The sequence below is a fragment of the Nyctereutes procyonoides genome, unplaced genomic scaffold (genome assembly GCF_905146905.1).
Source record: "Nyctereutes procyonoides isolate TBG_1078 unplaced genomic scaffold, NYPRO_anot_genome, whole genome shotgun sequence".
In the NCBI taxonomy this organism is placed as follows: Eukaryota; Metazoa; Chordata; class Mammalia; order Carnivora; family Canidae; genus Nyctereutes; species Nyctereutes procyonoides.
In genome coordinates this window covers 22073030-22091910 of record NW_026575135.1, presented here as the reverse complement: position 1 = coordinate 22091910, position 18881 = coordinate 22073030, and the positions used below count along the sequence as shown (strand labels likewise).

General features: G+C 48.3%; 1 protein-coding gene across 5 annotated transcripts; it reads left to right on the top strand.

The window, feature by feature from the left end:
* The first annotated feature begins 362 nt into the window (after positions 1-362).
* On the top strand, positions 363-18849 carry NPR2 (natriuretic peptide receptor 2). 5 transcript variants are annotated; one of them, XM_055302370.1, is made up of 22 exons: positions 363-1597; positions 2630-2835; positions 8587-8700; positions 9205-9340; positions 9581-9675; positions 9925-10057; positions 10297-10381; positions 10849-10978; positions 11141-11215; positions 11424-11501; positions 11742-11846; positions 11944-12015; positions 14393-14552; positions 14719-14874; positions 14953-15121; positions 15281-15427; positions 15885-16008; positions 16211-16279; positions 17675-17849; positions 17921-18019; positions 18288-18379; positions 18510-18849. In XM_055302370.1, exons 1-22 carry the CDS (start codon positions 1150-1152, stop codon positions 18573-18575), a joined length of 2934 nt encoding a protein of 977 aa, XP_055158345.1. In that variant the 5' UTR covers positions 363-1149; the 3' UTR covers positions 18576-18849. The 5 variants fall into 5 exon arrangements, with proteins under 5 accessions (XP_055158345.1, XP_055158342.1, XP_055158341.1 ...); XM_055302367.1 differs by having other exon boundaries at positions 363-1816; positions 10858-10978; XM_055302366.1 differs by having other exon boundaries at positions 363-1816.
* Positions 18850-18881: the final 32 nt, after the last annotated feature.

Here is an 18881-nt window from a genome sequence, read left to right as displayed (position 1 = left end):
CGAGTGGGGAGAAGAGAAGTTCTGGGCTCGCGGCCCTGTGCAAGATGGGGAGAGAGTGGCGGAGCGGGCTGGGGCTTGGGGGAGACAGAAGTAGGCCCTTGAAGTGAGAGGGCGCCCGGGAACCTCGCCTGCCTGCCAGGCCCTAGCGCGGAGCCCCTGAGCTGTCCCTGGATGGGTTGGAGACCTGGGACGTCCCCGGGCGCCGGGGTAGGGGGTGGAGGGGGGGGAGACAGCAGGCGCCAGAGGGTGGGGCGGGAGGGGGAGGAGGAGGGGCCGCGGGGGCGGGGGCGAGGGCGGGGTAGGCGCGGGGCGGGGGCGGGCGCGGGCGGCCTGCCCGGGGAGTCACACTCGGCCGCCGCCGCCGGCGCAGCGAGCGGAGACGGGCCGGGCCGCGGCGACCTGACCTGGACTAGCGGCGCGCCCGGGGGCCCAGGCGGGGGGCGGGAGGAAGCGCCGGCAGCGGCGGCCGCCCGGGCCCAGGAGGAGCGGAGCACAGAGGAGCTGGGACACGGGCGGGGCCGCCGCAGCTCCGGATGGGACCGGCGCCCTGGGCCCGTTAGTCCAAGCAGGAGCTTCAGGAGAAGCCTTCACAGGGAGATTTACCCTGCCTTTCCCTCTCCTCCGGCCCAGGCCTCGCTTCGCTCCCCGCCCGCCCATGGTCCCAGTCCTTGGGCGGCGCGGGCCCCCTCCCACCTTGCCCCCTTGGTCCTCCTTTCCGCAGCCCTCAGCCCTCCTCCTAGCCCCTTCAGCGGTGAGGTACCCCCAGGCCTTTCCTTTGTACCAGCCTCCCCCCCACCCCCACCCCATCCCACTTTTCCTTCTCAGCTTTATCAGGCTTCTCCACCTCTCACTGTCCCCATCCCCGTCGCAGGCCCCCTGGGTCCCTCCCTTTTCCTGCCACCCAACTCAGCCCTCAGTCCTTGCCCCAGGCTGGTAGACCCACTCCTTCCTCACCCATCCCCGGGGGGGCTTCCTGCCATCTGCTCCTCTCCCATCCCCACCACTTTCTGTATCCCAGCCTACCTAGCTTCTCCTCACTTCTCTTCCTGGCCATCTTCCCCAGGTCCCAGGCTGGGTGGTGCTTCTGCCTCCCTGGTAGGCCAGAGTGGCGCCAGGTTCTGGGGGCGGGGGGGCTGCTGCTTTCTCCCCATGGCACTGCCATCACTCCTGCTGTTGGTGGCAGCCCTGGCAGGTGGGGTGCGTCCTCCCGGGGCGCGGAACCTGACGCTGGCGGTAGTGCTACCAGAACACAACCTGAGCTATGCCTGGGCCTGGCCACGGGTGGGTCCTGCTGTGGCACTAGCTGTGGAGGCGCTGGGTCGGGCACTGCCCGTGGACCTGAGGTTTGTCAGCTCTGAACTAGATGGCGCCTGCTCTGAGTACCTGGCACCGCTGCGCGCTGTGGACCTCAAGCTGTACCATGACCCCGATCTTCTGTTGGGCCCCGGTTGCGTGTACCCTGCTGCCTCTGTGGCCCGCTTTGCCTCACATTGGCGTCTCCCCCTGCTGACTGCCGGTGCTGTGGCCTCTGGTTTTGCAGCTAAGAATGAGCATTATCGTACCCTGGTGCGCACTGGCCCCTCTGCTCCCAAGCTGGGTGAGTTTGTAGTGACATTACACGGGCACTTCAATTGGACTGCCCGTGCTGCCTTGCTGTATCTGGATGCTCGCACAGATGACCGGCCTCACTACTTCACCATCGAGGGCGTCTTTGAGGCCCTGCAGGGCAGCAACCTCAGTGTGCAGCACCAGGTGTATGCCCGTGAGCCAGGGGGTCCTGAGCAGGCCACCCACTTCATCCGGGCCAACGGGCGCAGTGAGTGTGGCCCAGGCTATCTGAGGGTCAGGGGAGGAGGGTCGCTGGATCCCTGGAGCTCAGCGCTGGGGAATTGTGGATGGAGGTGGGCATGGAGGAACTGTACATGGTGGTTGGGGTCGAGAAGCACTTGTGGACAGAGCACCTGTGAGAAGGTTGAGGCATTATATTAGGGGAGCCCGTGGATGGCACAGGCAGATGTAAACAAGGGATAAGATTTAAGATTGAATGAGAAGTGAATCCTGCATCAGGGAAGAATGTGGGATTGCGGGGGAATTGAATTTGGGGAGCAGTATGAAATTCGTGCTCGAGTAGTGAATGTGTGTCCATCTGTGAGCAGAGACTTATGAGATTGGGACACCAAGACCCCTTGGTGGCAGAAAAGGAGTGAGGTCTCCATAAATGAACCTTTGGATTTAGCAGATTTGTTTGGGAAAGACAGGGAAAAGCTGACACTGAGAGAAATTTTGAGATGTCAGTGCCTTTGAGGCTAGGGGAAGGCAGGGCAGAGCAGGGCAGTGAGGAGGGCTGGGTGGGGTGCAACAATCAAGAGCTCTGTGAAGAGGAGGGGCTTACAGCTGATAGCTCCCTTCCTCTGGGGTCTGGAGTCAGACTCTGACCTCTGCCAGATGGTCCATAAGGCCTGAGGGTCCTTATGACATAGACTCCCGGGAGAAGGGATAGGGAGCATATGTTGGGTGGTTGATAGGTTAGGGCACTTTCTTCCTTGCTAAAGATGGAAGTGCAGATGGTTCAGAGAAGAGGCTGTTTGGGGGCTTTCTCAGAATGTCCCTGTCTTGTACCCGTTCCTAGTTGTGTATATCTGTGGCCCTCTGGAGATGCTGCATGAAATCCTACTTCAGGCCCAGAGGGAGAACCTGACCAATGGGGATTATGTCTTCTTTTACCTGGACGTCTTCGGGGAGAGTCTTCGTGCAGGGCCCACACGATCTACAGGCCGGCCCTGGCAGGACAATCGTACCCGGGAACAGGCCCAGGCCCTCAGAGAGGCCTTTCAGGTATCGTTTGAGCCAAACATGCATGAGGGGGAAGAGGAGCTTCTTTGGAGATTCTCTGTCTCTTATAAGACCCACAGAAACTCCAGAACAGGGCAGGAATTATGAGCTTCTAGGAGTGAAATGAACAGAGGCTTGTTGAGTTTCATATCATGCTTTCTTACTTGTCCACTTTTGTGATTCCCTCCAGCACTACCTCCCAAGATCCTGGAGCACTCTCTTAAGTCCCTTTAGTAGACTATACTGTGAGGGAGAAAAGTTCCCAGAAGAGACCTGTCCCCAGGCCCTGAGAGGACTTCCATCCTTTCTGGACAAACGAGGCATGATGGTGGTACAATTAGTTACAAGAATGAGAAAGAATATGATTATGTGTCTTGGAACAGAACACTAAGGACTTTAAGGAGTTCAGGGGAGGGAGAGTCAGTGTGAGCTGGGTTTAGGGAGGCCTTCTTATAAAGGAGTGAGAATCTGTGGTGACTTGAAGGATAGAAGTCATATTTCCTAGTCTGAGTGGGAAAGAGGATCCAGGCAGCCTGAGCAAAGAGACAAAGATAGAAATGGGCCTGTTTGGGGTACCGGGAAGGTACTGACCTGCCCAGAAAGAAGGGTTGGCTTGAAGCAGATACAGGAAATAATGTTGCAGAGATATAATCAGGTTAAGGAGAGCTCTGAACCTAAGATCAAAGCACTTGGACTTGAATGTAGGGTCCTTGAGATTTTTTTTTTCTTTTTCTTTCTTCTTCTTCTTTTTTTTTTTTTTTTGTAAAGAGAAATATAGAGACAATTCAGGTAGTAATCCTACCTGAAGAGGAAGAGACCAGAGGCATTAAGACTGCCTGTATGTGGGTCTCAAATGGCATGAAGTGATATGGGTTCGAACAACAGTGGCAGTAGTAGGAATGGAAAGAAATGAATTGGGGCACTTGGGGAGCTCAGTGGGTTAGGCGTCTTATCTTTGGCTCAGGTCGTGGTCCCAGGGTCCTAGGATCAAGCACCGCGTTGGGCTCCCTACTCAGCAGGGAGTCTGCTCCCTCTCCCTCTGCCCCTAATCCTGCTCATGCTGTCTCTCTCTCAAATAAATAAAACCTTAAAAGAAAAGGAAAAAAGAAAGAAATGAATTTATGAAATAATTTGTAGGGGAAATTGATAGGACTCTGTTCATTTCACTCCTCTGCTCAAAACTTTCAAGGACTTACTTGGTATAGAATAAAGACTTGACTCCTTATCATGACACTTCAGACCTTCTACAGTATATGTTAGCCTGGTTTTTCAATCTTGCCTCATAGCATCCTTCACACCCAGTATTCCAGCCAAGTGACCTCTCTCAGTCCCCCGACCCCTAGGCCTCCCTGTCCTCTTGCCTTTGTGCTTTCTGTGCCTTATTTCTGGAATGCTCTTCCTTCTCTCATTCCAGATCTTTGCCTGTTCATACCCATGCACTGTTCCCTGATTTTCCTACCAATTTTTAACTAATTTATGTATATGTGTTTCTTATTTATCCATATCCCTCCTTTTCCTGAAAAGGATTTGAGGTTACATATGGGATAACTCTAAAGTCTTTTCCCCTGGGATTCTTTGAATCTGAAATTCAGTAGATGTGTACAAGGGTTGGACTTGGGTGATCATCTTCTCCAACAAGTAAAGTTTTACATGGTGGTCATTATATATTTGGCTGTACCTGTGAATGGCATGTCAGGGTACGAGTCTGTGACTGTCACACTTGACTGTGGGCAGTGGCAAGATAGGTTGTGTTTATGGTGTAATTTTTGCCAAAAACAACCTTCTCACCTTTGTCTGGATAATGTGTATGTTTTCTTTAAGACTCAGATGAATTATTTCCCCTTCAGGGAAACAATCCTTGAATCTCCAAGGTTGGAGTGAATTTCCTATTCTTAACTCTGTCTCCTGTAGAATTTACCACATTATACAGTCTATGTTTGATTCATCAGAAGATTGACTCATTCTGTTAGCGTCTACTGAGCACCTATTATGTCCCAGTCACTGTGCTAGATACTGGTATACAGTGGAGAACATAATAGATGTAGTCCTTGCCTGGAGCTTACATTTAGTAGGATAGACAGACACTAAATAAACAAATAAATACAAACATGGGACAACTTGCAATGAATGTTACTAAAAAAACAAAAAAACCCACAAAAAACAAAAACCAAAATTTAAAAAAAGCCTCTCATGAAAAGGGAATAATGAGGGAATTGTACTTTAGCTAGTATAGTCGAGGAAGAATAGGAGAGTCATAGAGAGACTCTAAAAGGCTATGGAATCTGTATTGTTTTGGGCTGTATGTGGAAGGAATACCTCTCTTTCTCATCTGGAAATTGCTACCAGTCAAGGGGTCCCAGTACTTAGGGTTGAGGGAAATGAGATCTAGTCAGCTAATAATCAGATAAATTAATTCTCAGTCCTCCCACTTGCTGCAGGTGTTACTCGGTTAGAAAAACAAAGGGGGATTTTGCTATAACACGAGAGAAAGGGGAATAGGCAGTCAAGAATATGCTAAGGGGAAAATCAAGGCTTTGGGGTGGGGTGAGGGTAAGAGGGTAATGAGGTATTTTTCAGAAGCTGCTTATTCTGTTCCAATGCTGAAGCTGGACAGGGCATGAGGAAAGTTGGATGGTCAGCTCCACCCAAGGATTAAAGAGCAGAGAACTCTTACCCCAGAGATACCTGGCCTACTGGGGGAGAGGTCTCTGAAAATAAGTATATTGATACGATTTTTCTGTCTCTGTAAGCCATAGCTGATTGATCATGCTCAACTTTGTATTCCATGCCTAGCACATGCCTACTGAATTGAATTAAGGTGTGTGTTGGGGAGAAGCGAGGATAGGACTAGGAATTCGTCTACAGAAGAGTAGTTCTGTCAGGTACTATACACCAAGATGAACAACCAGGGTAGGAAAGAATAAGTAGATACAATAGAACTAAATAAACAAATGACCAGACTCTAAGGATCCAGAGGCCCAGGTTGTACATTCGAGGACTTCAGGGTCAGAGACCTAGGCAGAGGTCACAACCTAGGTGACCAGCAGGAGATTGCATTACCGAGGGGAACACCAGCGGCTAGGATGGAGTAAGTGCTGAACCAAGGACTCTAACGCAGAATCTCTTCTGGAGACTATTCTCTGTGGGTTTAAGCCACTGTTCACAGCGCCTCCTGCTGTGGCAGGAGAGGGCCTTAAGTGTAGGCCTCAAAGCCAGGCTGGTACTTAGGTGCACTTCTGGCTTCACCTAGAGCTACACCCATTTCTGGCAGCCTTTGCTTGTTTTTCTCTCACCTGGGGTCCACTGTGAAAAGGGACACCATCACCTACCTTTACCTGTTTCTCTCTGTGCAGCCCTGAGCAAGCATAGAAGTTCTTTGGGGGTTTTCTTTTCTTTTCTTTTTCTTTTTCTTTTTTTTTAAGTAGCTAGTAACCACAGCAAAACAGTCTAGCATAGCAGTTTTCAAAATGTGGTCTTAGAATCCTGGGGGCTTCTGAAATCCTTTCAGAAGGACCATCAGGTCAAAACTATTTAAACATGATCCTAAGATGTTTATTTGCCTCCTCACTCTTCTCCCTCTGTGATTGTACAGTGCAGTTTTCCAGAGGCTACATGACATGTGATGCTCTTATCACCCTGGCAGCTGTAGGTGTACTTGTGTACTCTTGTGTTTTAAAAATTTGTCAGTCTTAATTTCTAAAGTCGAAATATTGATAGATATAATCTATGTAATCAAAAGCTCTTTGTGGTCCGTGGTCCTCAGTAATTTTTAGTAGTGTAAAGGGGTCGTGGAATCAAAATGTTTGGGAACTGCTAGTCTAGCAAACAGATAAACCTAGAGAATTATGAAGTATTTAAAAAGCATTAAAAACCTATTATCAGCCTTTATATTGAAATGTAAATTGTGTTAAGCCCAATCTTTTTGAGCTCTTTTACTGATTTTTATACATTGTCAACAATATCCTAGTCTTCTATTTTACTTATATTCTTAATACAGGTGTTACTGAACAAACCCCATCCTCAGCCTCCTTCTCCTTTTATTTATTTATTTATTTATTTATTTATTTATTTATTTATTTATTTTTAAATTTTTAAAAGATTTTATTTATTTATTCTTAGAGACAGAGAGAGGGAGAGGCAGAGACACAGGCAGAGGAAGAAGCAGGCATCATACAGAGAGCCTGACGTGGGACTCGATCCAGGGTCTCCAGGATCACGCCCTGGTCTGCAGGCGGCACTAAACCGCTGCACCACTGGGTCTGCCCCTCTCCTTCTCCTTTTAAATTTTACCTGAGGGTGTGAGTATTACAAGTATGATCAAGGATCCAAATGCTCCAATAAGAATAATTACCTTTTGAAGAAAACTATAGTCTAATGTAATGAGTACATATTGGAAATCAACTTTATTATTTCCCACCTAGAATGAATTGATATAAAATAAGTCATATATATATATGATTTAATATATATATATATATATATATGATTTATCTAATGTCTCTGTGTCCACACGTGTTTTCAGTGACAAGAATGAACAAAACTGGTAGAAGTGAGTAGATTTTAATCTATCATTCCGCAAAATGCATTGATTGGAATGAAGTCTTCCCCTGAAGTTGCAATGCCAATTTCCCATCCAAGGCAGAGGCTGATCTCAGTGATTGCACAATCTGAGGTGTAGGCACAGGCCAATATGTCCAGCAGCCAAGGAAGGGAAATGTGTTAGGTCGGTGGGCACCAGGCAGGCACCCTAGTGAGGCACTGACTTGGATTGCCTGGGTGGCTCAGCGGTTGAGCATCTGCCTTTGGCTCAGGGCCTGATCCTGGGATCGGAGATCGAGTCCCACATCAGGCTCCCTACATGGAGCCTGCTTCTCCCTCTACCTGTCTCTGCCTCTTTCTCTCTCTCTGTGTCCCTCATGAATAAATAAATAAAATCTTTTTTTAAAAAAAAGAGATGCACTGACTCAAGGCCAGTGAGATGTGAGCATGGCTGAGATCACATGTGTCATTTGCTTATCTATGACATGCATGTAGGCATATGACTATGTGTTTTCTCTGTGACACATGTCTCTTACTTAGTGACATATAGGACCATGCCAGTATGGAGGACAGTGCTGCTTATGGTGGCTGTTCTACACATGTTAAGTGAATGAGCCCACAACTTTTCACAGTTGGAATCATTTTCTCTGAGGATTTCCCTCACATGTCATAGAACCTGAAATCTGTTTAATTCACTGGGTGGAGGTGCTGTGTCCAAGTGGCCCAAATGAAAATATAAATACTTTACTGATAACATTAACAGTAATTAACACCTTAGAGAGGAGCTGTTGATCAGTGTTGTCCTTGATAGTGGATTAGGTATCCAGAAAGGATGGGATGGAGCAGCTGTGAGTGCTGTGGCAGCCAGGCAGGGAGGCTAGCTGGTGGCAAGGGGATTCACGAAGATGAGGGGACAGGTTTGGGGGATGGAATTGATTTCATCTGTTTTCCAGGCTCCAGAATCATGCACCTTTCATGGAGGAGTGCCACTCTCCTCTTCCCAGATGTATTAAACATACACTGCACGTGTATCACACACACAGGTGCATACACAACACAGCGCTTAGTATCCTTTCAGATTCTAAGAACCCTTCCAGATTCACCTGTGTGTATTTTGTACCATGAATATTTCACCAGGCTTCTGTGTCCTACTTCCTCTCCTCCCCATGCCTATCTTGAATCCTGTTCACTCTTCCCCATGTGCTATTGGTACAGACAGTATTGGTGATCACTTACCGAGAACCCCCAAATCCTGAGTATCAGGAATTCCAGAATCGTCTGCTGATAAGAGCCCGGGAAGATTTCGGTGTGGAGCTGGCCCCCTCCCTGGTAAGTAGATCTCTTCTTCCTGAAAGTCAGGCCAGCTTGGAGGAAAGGCTCTTCTCCCTAACTCAGCATCAAGCCTTGGCCATGGAGCCAGCCCTATCTGGGGACTATCTGCTTTCATCCAGTATTTTTCCTTCTGCTCTTCTGTCCAGTGAGGTAGGGGTGGCATCTTAGGAATGAGAGGAGGAGGGAAGCCTGGGTGGCTCAGCAGTTGGGCGTCTGCCTTAGGCTCTGGGCGTGATCCCGGAATCCGGGATCGAGTCCTGCATTGTGCTCCTTGCAAGGAGCTTGCTTCTCCCTCTGCCTGTGTCTCTGCCCCTCTCTCTGTGTCTCTCATAAATAAATAAATAAAATCTTAAAAAAAAAAAAAAAGAAAGAAAGAAGGGGAGGGAAGAAAGCAAACCAGAAGAGAGAAGGAGTAGAAGGAGACCCCAGAGATGGGAGATGGGGGCTGGGGAAGGTCCTGGCAGGACATTTGGAGAGCACTAATGATGTTGCCTCCCCTAGATGAACCTCATTGCTGGCTGCTTCTATGATGGGATCCTGCTGTATGCTGAAGTCCTGAACGAGACAATACAAGAGGGAGGCACCCGGGAAGACGGACTCCGAATTGTGGAGAAGATGCAGGGACGGAGATACCACGGTAACGAAGCGGGTCAGGTGGAGGCCAGAGCACCACTGTCAGGCCTGGGAGTGGAGTGGGCAGAAGAAAACACTGGTGCTAGGGGCAGAAGAAGATTCAGGAGGGGTCAGAGAACATGGTGGAGGCGGACGTGTATTAAGAATGAGGGCCGGGAGGGATCTGAGGTAATTAGAGGAATGGGAGCGCAGGAGAGGGGCCTAGGGTGGATCTCAAAGGAAGGGCTCCTCTTTTCTATCTTAGGTGTAACTGGCCTGGTTGTTATGGACAAGAACAATGACCGAGAGACTGACTTTGTCCTGTGGGCCATGGGAGACCTGGACTCTGGGGACTTCCAGGTGATGGGGGCAGAGGCAGGGAGGAGACGGTGGGCCCTGAATATCCAGCTTTCCAGGGTCCAGTGGAGGCAGAATCAGGGATACTAAGGCAGGGACTTGTGTTGTTTTTTTTTTTTTTTTTTTTTTTTTTTTTGTGGGAGCGCTATCCTGGGTGGGTGGGAGGTGGGGGAGAAAGCAGCCAAACCCTGGAGTCTGGGGGAGAGGCTGGTGGGAGCAGGCCTGTGGGCCCAGTTTTCTCCTTCCTCACAGCCTGCAGCCCACTACTCAGGAGCTGAGAAGCAGATTTGGTGGACGGGACGGCCTATTCCCTGGGTGAAGGGGGCCCCCCCCTTGGACAATCCCCCCTGTGCCTTTGACTTGGACGACCCATCCTGTGATAAAAGTGGGTGTGTGCGGGGGGCTGGGAGTAATCCTTCCTCCCCTTACATTCTTTCATCTCCTCTCCCTGACTTCCCACCCCCACCCTTAGCTCTGTTTTTCCCTCTACTTGTACCCCACCTCCGCCTACTTTCCCTCAAGTCATCTGTCTGCTCCCTGCACCCCGAGCACCACCCCTTCCCTGTCCACAACTCCACACAGTCTTTCTCAGGGTCCCCTCTGGACCTTCTTTCCTTCTTTCAGCCCCACTTTCCACTCTGGCGATTGTGGCCCTGGGCACAGGAATCACCTTCATCATGTTTGGTGTTTCCAGCTTCCTCATTTTCCGGTGAGTTCTGGGCTTCCCACTGACCTGCCCTCTCCATCCCACCGCTCAGGGCTTCTGGGGGTTAGTGGGCCTCTCGGTTTGATGGTTGTCTCTTAGGCCTAACCCCTTCCTCTCTAGCCTTTCTTGTGAAGCTGTCTTTTAGCCTACGTGTTGTTTTTCCACTTTTGGTCCTAGACTGGGTGTCCTAACCAGGTGTTTTGAGTGGGGTCTTACAAGGGTAAGGGTGAACTTTGCACAAATGCCACCATTGTAAGAAAGACCTTTTTACCTTCCACCTCTGCGTTTTCAAATGAGTACAGGGCACATATGCCATATGTAGAGAATGTACCCTTCCCTGATAGTCCTGGACCAAGTCCCAACTTGGGTGTGATAGTTGCAGCTTCAGGAACTGCAGGGAAACCCCCGTGCCCCCACCATCGGCTCACGGGGTGGTAGGATTGGGCTTGCCAGTCAACTGAGGTGTGCAGTCCTTACAGAAAGCTGATGCTGGAGAAGGAGCTGGCTAGCATGTTGTGGCGCATTCGCTGGGAAGAGCTGCAGTTTGGCAATTCAGAACGATATCATAAAGGTGCAGGCAGTCGCCTCACGCTGTCGCTGGTGAGTTCTGGTCTCAGCTGTCCCTTTGCTTCCCTCTGAGTGCCTGTCCTTTCGTACCCTGGACCTTTCCCAGCACATTGGCTTGTAACGATAGCCCCTGCTCTGCCACCATCATCTAATGTTCCTTTCATCCTTCCGCCTCCATGTTGCCCTTGGCCCCAGCGGGGATCCAGTTACGGCTCGCTCATGACAGCCCATGGGAAATACCAGATCTTTGCCAACACCGGTCACTTCAAGGTGAACAGTCATCCGCTTGTTCTGGTCCCCACCATTTCATCCTGTCTCATCCCCATCTGTCACTTCTTGCCATCAACCTCTGCCCCTCATAACCTTCCTTTCTGTGTCTAGCTGAGCTCCTGGATGTCCCCACACTTCTCCAGGATTTGCTAGCACCCAGGAACCCCTGATACTAATTTCCCTTTCCCCCTTTCACTCCCACCACCAGGGAAATGTTGTCGCCATCAAACATGTGAATAAGAAGCGCATTGAGCTGACCCGGCAGGTTCTGTTTGAACTCAAACATGTATGTAACGGTGTATGAGTTAAGGGTGAGGGGTAGATAGGGATGGAGGAGAGGAAAGGGGGAAGAGGAGAGGGGAATAGTAACCTTGGCTAGGAAGGAAAGGGGCTTATTTATAAAGGATTGTAAGTTGCAGGTACAATTAAGAGTAAGGTCCTGTCATGTAGTGGTATATTTCTGTATCTACTTTTTCAACTCCTTCAATTCTTTTTCTCCTCTCCCATCTTTGGTTGTTGTTGTTAGATGAGAGATGTTCAGTTCAACCACCTCACGCGCTTCATTGGTGCCTGCATTGACCCTCCCAACATTTGCATCGTCACTGAGTATTGTCCTCGTGGGAGTTTACAGGTAAGGGAAAGGTAGAGATTCTAGGGATGGGGGAGATAAGTACCTGATAGCTAGTAGGACTAGGATGGGTACATAATCTATTCCATGTCACTACCAGGATATTCTGGAAAATGACAGCATCAACCTGGACTGGATGTTTCGTTATTCGCTCATTAATGACCTGGTTAAGGTAAGTCTTCCCTGCTTTTCCTTAAGAGTTCATCTGCTATAAATGCCTTTGTTTCTTTTTTTTTAAAACATTTTATTTATTTATTAGAGGAGGGGGGGTAAGGAGGAAGGGGCAGAGGGAGAAGCAGACTCTGCTGAGCAGGGAGCCTGATGTGGGACTTGATCCCAGGACCCCAGGATTATGACCTGAGCTGAAGGCAGACGCTTAATGACTGAGCCACCCAGGCACCCCTAATATGCCTTTGTTTCTTGATCTTTGCTTTCAGTTTCTCCTAGTACTTTGAAAGTCCCATTCTTTCCAGTTCCCCTTATTCCTATGGTTGGGTAGTAATGGGTAAATAAAGGGTCTGGTTTTTTTTTTTAATTTTTATTTATTTATGAAAGAGAGAGAGAGAGAGAGAGAGAGAGAGAGAGAGAGAGAGAGGCAATGACACAGGCAGAGGGAGAAGCAGGCTCCATGCACCGGGAGCCCGATGTGGGATTGGATCCCCGGTCTCCAGGATCGCGCCCTGGGCCAAAGGCAGGCGCCAAACCACTGAGCCACCCAGGGCTCCCTGGTCTGGGGTTTTTAATTGGGGGAGCTTTATCTGCTGCAGAGAGTCCTGCACCTGTAAAGAATTTTTGTTTTCCTACCTTAGATATCTCAGATCCCTCACCATCATCTTTTTTTTTTTTTTTTAAACCTCCAAGAGTTGATGTTAAGATTTCTTAGCAGGAAAAAGATGAATGGGGTCTCCAATCATATTTCTCTTTTGTTTTTTTCTCATCATTTATTCTCTGACCAATATTTGGCATAGCTGCTCTTTTTTTTTTTCCAGAAAAACAAATTTAAAAAAGAACATTTACTAGCAAAACTAAGAGAAACCAAAGAAGATTATACTAAACCTTTGGTATCTTCCCATATATTAGTTTTAAGCTATTTTGAAGTGACTCAGTGGTCCACAGATTTGCAGACATATGAATTTGAATCTTGCATGGGCTGTGATTCCTACAGCCAGTGAACTAGCCTAGTGGGTCACTTGTATCACACCTGAAGCTGGCTTTGGTTTTTCTGTTTAATTCTCATGAAGTTATTTAAAAATTGTGTGTGTGTGTGTGTGTGTGTGTGTGCATGTGTGTGTGGTGTATGTGTGTGAAAATTTGCCATCAAATGAGAGAAAATATTAGGTAAAGTTGATGTGGTGGCTGACTGTGATGATAAATACAAGAAAAACATGACTCTTGAGAGAATTATGATTTGATGGAAAAGTGATTTAGAGCAAAGCCAGAAGCCTAATCCTTTCTGTATTCACAAATTTGGTGATTCCCAAAGGTTTTGTTGCTATCAAAAAATAAAAAGGAGGAGTTCACAGAGACTAGAGTTATGAATTGTTTAGGTCTGGAGCTAAATATTTAGACAGACAGAGATGTTTTGGTTAGCATACAGATCACTGCATCTTTTTTCTGTTCCACCTGAGCTGACTTGGGTGGGTGCCCAGGGTTTCATTTTGGGAAGCACCACTCGGTCTTCTTAGGAGCTGCCTTAAAGTCCCTCATAGGCTAAGGTTTTTCTCTTTGGCTCCATGCCTGTGGAGGCAGGTTTTACTCTTCTGGCTTCTGCATTGGCTTGGCAGCTATCCTCTACTTTTTGTTCATTTTCCTGGGTTTCACTGATTTACTATTTTCTCTACTTTCTCTCTGGCCCAGTAGATTGCTTTCCCTTCCATTCTGACTTGCCTGCCTACACGTGGTTATATGTTAAAGTTTACAACTGGGTAGTCTTCCGTGGTGCATCTAGGTATTCTTGATACCTGGGTCTCTAGCCATGACTTCCTAAGTAGTGGCGATACATTTGAGGCCATCATGGGTGTCAATCATGTCATTCTTGGATTCACTCTCATAGTTCTGTTCAATATCAGAAGACTGACTGCCCTTTCCAGGGTAATAACTGATAGCTCCCCTTGTCCCCCCCCCCCATTTTTAAAATATTTATTTATTTATTCATGAGAGACACAGAGAGAGGCAGAGACACAGCACAGGGAGAAGTAGCTCTCTGTGGAGAGCCCGATGTGGGACTTGATCCTGGATCCCAGGATCACACCCTGAGCTGAAGGAGATGCTCAACCACTGAGCCACCCAGATGTCCCCTTGTCCCTCCCCTTAAACATTTCTCCTGTCCCTGGTGTCTAGTGCCCACATACTGTTTATGATACCAAGAACGGATGACTCTGCATTCGGCCTGCTTCTTCGGGTAGGAACTTACTGTAAAGGATGCCTTTCAAAAGTAACTCATTGCTTTTTATGGTCCTGAGATCTTTAGACAGCTAACTAATGGAGAAGGGAGCGGGTATCATGAGCCAGATACCATCCAAACCCATGACTTGATCTGTATCCTGCAGGGCATGGCCTTTCTCCATAACAGCATTATTGCATCTCATGGGAGTCTCAAGTCCTCCAACTGTGTGGTGGATAGTCGTTTTGTGCTCAAAATCACAGACTATGGTCTGGCCAGCTTCCGATCAACTGCTGAACCTGATGACAGCCACGCCCTCTATGCCAGTGAGACTTTCCCCACAACCCACTTTTATATTGCTCCTCTGGCCTTGATCATTTCCACCTGGGTGGGGGGTGGGAGAGGGAGATAGAATGACAGTAAAATGGGGAGCATTACGGGCTTGGGGAATACTCTTTTTGAGGACCTGGCCAGTGTGTTTCCTCTTTTCAGAGAAGCTGTGGACTGCACCAGAACTGCTCAGTGGGAACCCATTGCCAACCACAGGCATGCAGAAGGCTGATGTCTATAGTTTTGGGATCATCTTACAGGAGATAGCACTTCGAAGTGGTCCTTTCTACTTGGAGGGCCTGGACCTCAGCCCCAAAGGTGAGAGTCAATCTACTACCCATAGACTCTTCTTCCTGCGGAACTCTGTTCTTCATTCAAACCCTTTATCACCCTCAGAGATTGTTCAGAAGGTCCGAAATAGTCAGCGGCCATATTTCCGGCCTAGCATTGACCGGACCCAACTGAATGAAGAGCTAGTTTTGCTGATGGAGCGATGTTGGGCCCAGGAACCAGCTGAGCGGCCTGACTTTGGACAAATTAAGGGCTTCATTCGCCGCTTTAACAAGTGAGAGGGCACTAAGGGGCAGGGGCTCTCCAGGGATAGAAACCTCATCAGTCTTGGTGGATGAGGTGGGGCTGGGAGGCCAAGAGAATGGGTTGGGTAGGAAGTCCTTGGAGTCTTCAGAATCCAGGAGCAGCTACCATATCCCGGCCTCCCCCACAGGGAGGGTGGCACGAGCATATTGGACAACTTGCTGTTGCGCATGGAACAGTATGCCAATAACCTGGAAAAGCTGGTGGAGGAGCGCACACAGGCCTATCTGGAGGAGAAACGCAAGGCTGAGGCTCTGCTCTACCAAATTCTACCCCAGTGAGACTTTGGTCACCTTTCTCAAATTTTCCTTTGGTATTCTACTCTGTTGAGTTTTCCCTGAGCAAGCTCCAGAGAACTCACTTCCCAGCTCTTAGAACCCTTTGTTATATCTTGGCACAGTGAGCCTTTCTGGCTGTAGACCGTATGTTTTAATTCTGTCTTCAAATAGCTATGCTGCCTTCTTCCTGGCTTCCCATTCCTTCTTCTTAGGACACTGCTCTATGATACCTTGCTTTAGCAAGTGGATGCAGAACAATCCCAACTTGAGACATTTCACCCTCATCCCCAAGGGGCCCCTTCCATCCCCTCCACCACTGAAATACTTTGCCTTGAGCTAGTCTGTAATGTCTTCCCACCCACCTTCCTTCTCTTCTACCCTGCTTAGCTTTCATGTTATGCATTTCTGCTCCCACCATCCCATCCTCATATTCTGAGTTTGGCCCTTGCTTCCTAGTTCAGTGGCAGAGCAGTTAAAACGGGGAGAGACTGTACAGGCTGAGGCCTTTGACAGTGTTACCATCTACTTCAGTGACATTGTTGGCTTCACAGCTTTGTCAGCAGAGAGCACCCCCATGCAGGTGAGAACCATGAGTGAGAAGTAAGGGTGGGATAGGGATCTGGGGGAGCTTGGGGGCAAGGGATTGGGGGCATAGGGATCCTTGATAGGAGGGGAGATTCATTTTGTTCTGGAGTTCCCATATTTTATTAGGACTTACGGGTTAAGAATTCTTAGAAAGTTAGGCTCAAGTCTCAGGGGCTCTACTTTCCCATCCTTGTTAGGTGGTGACACTTCTTAATGACCTGTATACCTGCTTTGATGCCATAATTGACAACTTTGACGTCTACAAGGTGAGAGCTGGGGCTACCCTCCTCCTGACACCACCTTGAAAACCCAATCTCCCTGAACTCTACACACCTTCCCTTGCTTTATAGTCATTTTGTCCTCTTGGGTCTCCAGCACCCTAGTACTGGGTGCCCTTTGTAGACACATGAGGCTTTGGTACTCTAATTGTACATTTCAGTCTAAAGTCTTGTGAATCCTTAGGCTGCCCTAATCGGAACCATCACAGGAGTTAGCCTCTATTTGCCACTTTTGCCTTGGCATATAAATACAGCCTATCCATCTTTTCTCATCTCTCCATCCCCTCTAGGGGATGATTTATTAGGGTGAGGGACAAGCTACCTTGTAAAAAAAATTATTGAAGTCATTGAATTGGCACAGGGTGGGCTTTATTGGGCTGCAGAGTAAAAACCAATGTAGTGTAGGTGTGATTTTGTGACTAATTGTTGGCCTTGAGCAAGTAACTGGAAAGCTCCTTAAGCCTCACGTATCTTACCTATAAGATGAGAATCATATTGAAGTCATTGAATTGGCACAGGGTGGGCTTTATTGTGCTGCAGAGTAAAAATCAATGCAGCTCAGGTGTTGATTTTGTGACTAATTGTTGGCCTTGAGCAAGTAACTGGAAAGCTCCTTAAGCCTCACATATCTTACCTATAAGATGAGAATAATAGATTGTGGAAAGTGTTTTACATTGCACAGATAATACTATTTCTGTCCCTTCCCTTTGGATTTACTCTACCAAGTCTGTTATTACTGTAACAAAGAACTCCTATAAACCTTTAATGCAGATTCACCAGTTATTTTTATTTTACCCCATTTGCTTTGTTTTATTTTTTATTTTATTTTTTTAAAAATCTGTGTATCTATAGAATTATTTTCTGGACCACTTGAGAGTAAGTTGCAGGCACAGCGCCCATTTTATCCCTGAACAGTTCAGTGTCTAGTCCCTAAAAACAGGACGTTCTTTTGTATAGCTTCAGTACAATTAACAAAGCCAAGTGGCTGCTATCTTACCTTGGGCAGTTCAGGCTGTCTGAGGCCTATTTCAATGGGCCTGCCTGACTCCGCACCAGGTCAACCCTGTTCTCTTGCTTCCCATTTCCTGACCGCAGAACCTACTTGTCCATGTCTTGTTGGAGACAGGGTATCAATTCATTCAGTAAACATTTACTGAGTGTTCGCCAGGTACAGGGGTGGGATAGGAAGACTTAAGGATACCCTTAAAACGCACCCCCCGCCCCCTGCCAATTCTCAGGACCATAGCATTTACTATCTAGTTAATGTTCTGGCCTCCCAGGCTGCTAGGATGACTCATAGTGGTGTCCAGCTTATCTCCTTCCACACTTCCCTATTCCCACTGATACACATAGAGGTGACCTTTTAATCCCCATCTCAATCAGGTAGAAACGATTGGAGATGCCTACATGGTGGTGTCTGGTCTCCCAGGCCGAAATGGTCAACGCCACGCCCCGGAGATTGCTCGGATGGCCCTAGCATTACTGGATGCCGTTTCTTCCTTCCGCATCCGCCACCGACCCCATGACCAGCTGAGGCTACGCATAGGGGTCCACACGGGTAAGGCTGACTCTCACTCCAGCCCTTGTATCTGCTTTTCTCAGGCTCTCCCAACCTGTTTCTTCTCCTAGGGCCCGTTTGTGCTGGGGTTGTTGGCCTGAAGATGCCCCGCTATTGTCTTTTTGGTGACACAGTGAACACTGCTTCCCGAATGGAGTCTAATGGTCAAGGTAAAACATTAGCCCTCAACCCTAGCCTCAGCCTGTATGTGTTGTCCTTTTCTTCTTTTCAGAGCTCCTCCAAATCTCTCAATCTGAGAGACTACAGCTCCTGACTGCCCCATCCTTGGACATATTTTAGTTCTAGTGCATGCCCTGGGAAGACTGAGAACCTTCTGATGGGTGGTGGTTGGGTAAAGCTCTCTCCGATACCACCAATTCTTCTGTTGTCTTTTCTTTGATTCATCTTCCCACCATCCTCGCCCCCATCCCACCCCAGCCCTGAAGATCCATGTCTCCTCCACCACCAAGGATGCCCTGGATGAGCTAGGATGCTTCCAGCTAGAGCTTCGGGGGGATGTGGAGATGAAGGTGATGGCGGGCCATGGGGAGGGGTCATGGGAAGGGAGGATGAAAGCAATTATGGGGACAATGGGGAAAAGAGGGAGATAAAGGGGGTAACATAAAAGAATCTGAATTATCTTCACTCCCCCACTTCCAGGGAAAAGGAAAGATGCGAACTTACTGGCTCCTAGGAGAGCGGAAAGGACCTGCTGGACTCCTGTAAACCCTACTTCTTCCCAAGTCACACAGTCTCCTGCTGCTGGTACCTGGGTGGGCAGTGGTCACCATCTCTCCACACACCAGAAATGGACATTGTTGTGTAGGATGGAAATGAACATGCACAAAAACCCTACCTTATATGGAAGTTGTTGCCCTTTGCAGCTCAGCCTTGTACATATACCTGCCTCACTCTGGCCTGATTCCCTTCTTCCCTACCTTCTGTAAATATCTGTATCTAAACCAGAATATTTTGGCCAAATATAAAACAACAGAAAATGTCATGGTGTCAGAGTCTGGGTTAGGGGTGAGT

Bases quoted from the DNA above. Each gene is read 5' to 3' on its own strand.
- NPR2 (XM_055302366.1), top strand. From the start codon at position 1,150: ATGGCACTGCCATCACTCCTGCTGTTGGTGGCAGCCCTGGCAGGTGGG. The intron at 16,009-16,210 runs GTGAGAACCATG...CATCCTTGTTAG, and splicing joins CAGAGAGCACCCCCATGCAG to GTGGTGACACTTCTTAATGA. The intron at 16,280-17,674 runs GTGAGAGCTGGG...CATCTCAATCAG, and splicing joins ACAACTTTGACGTCTACAAG to GTAGAAACGATTGGAGATGC.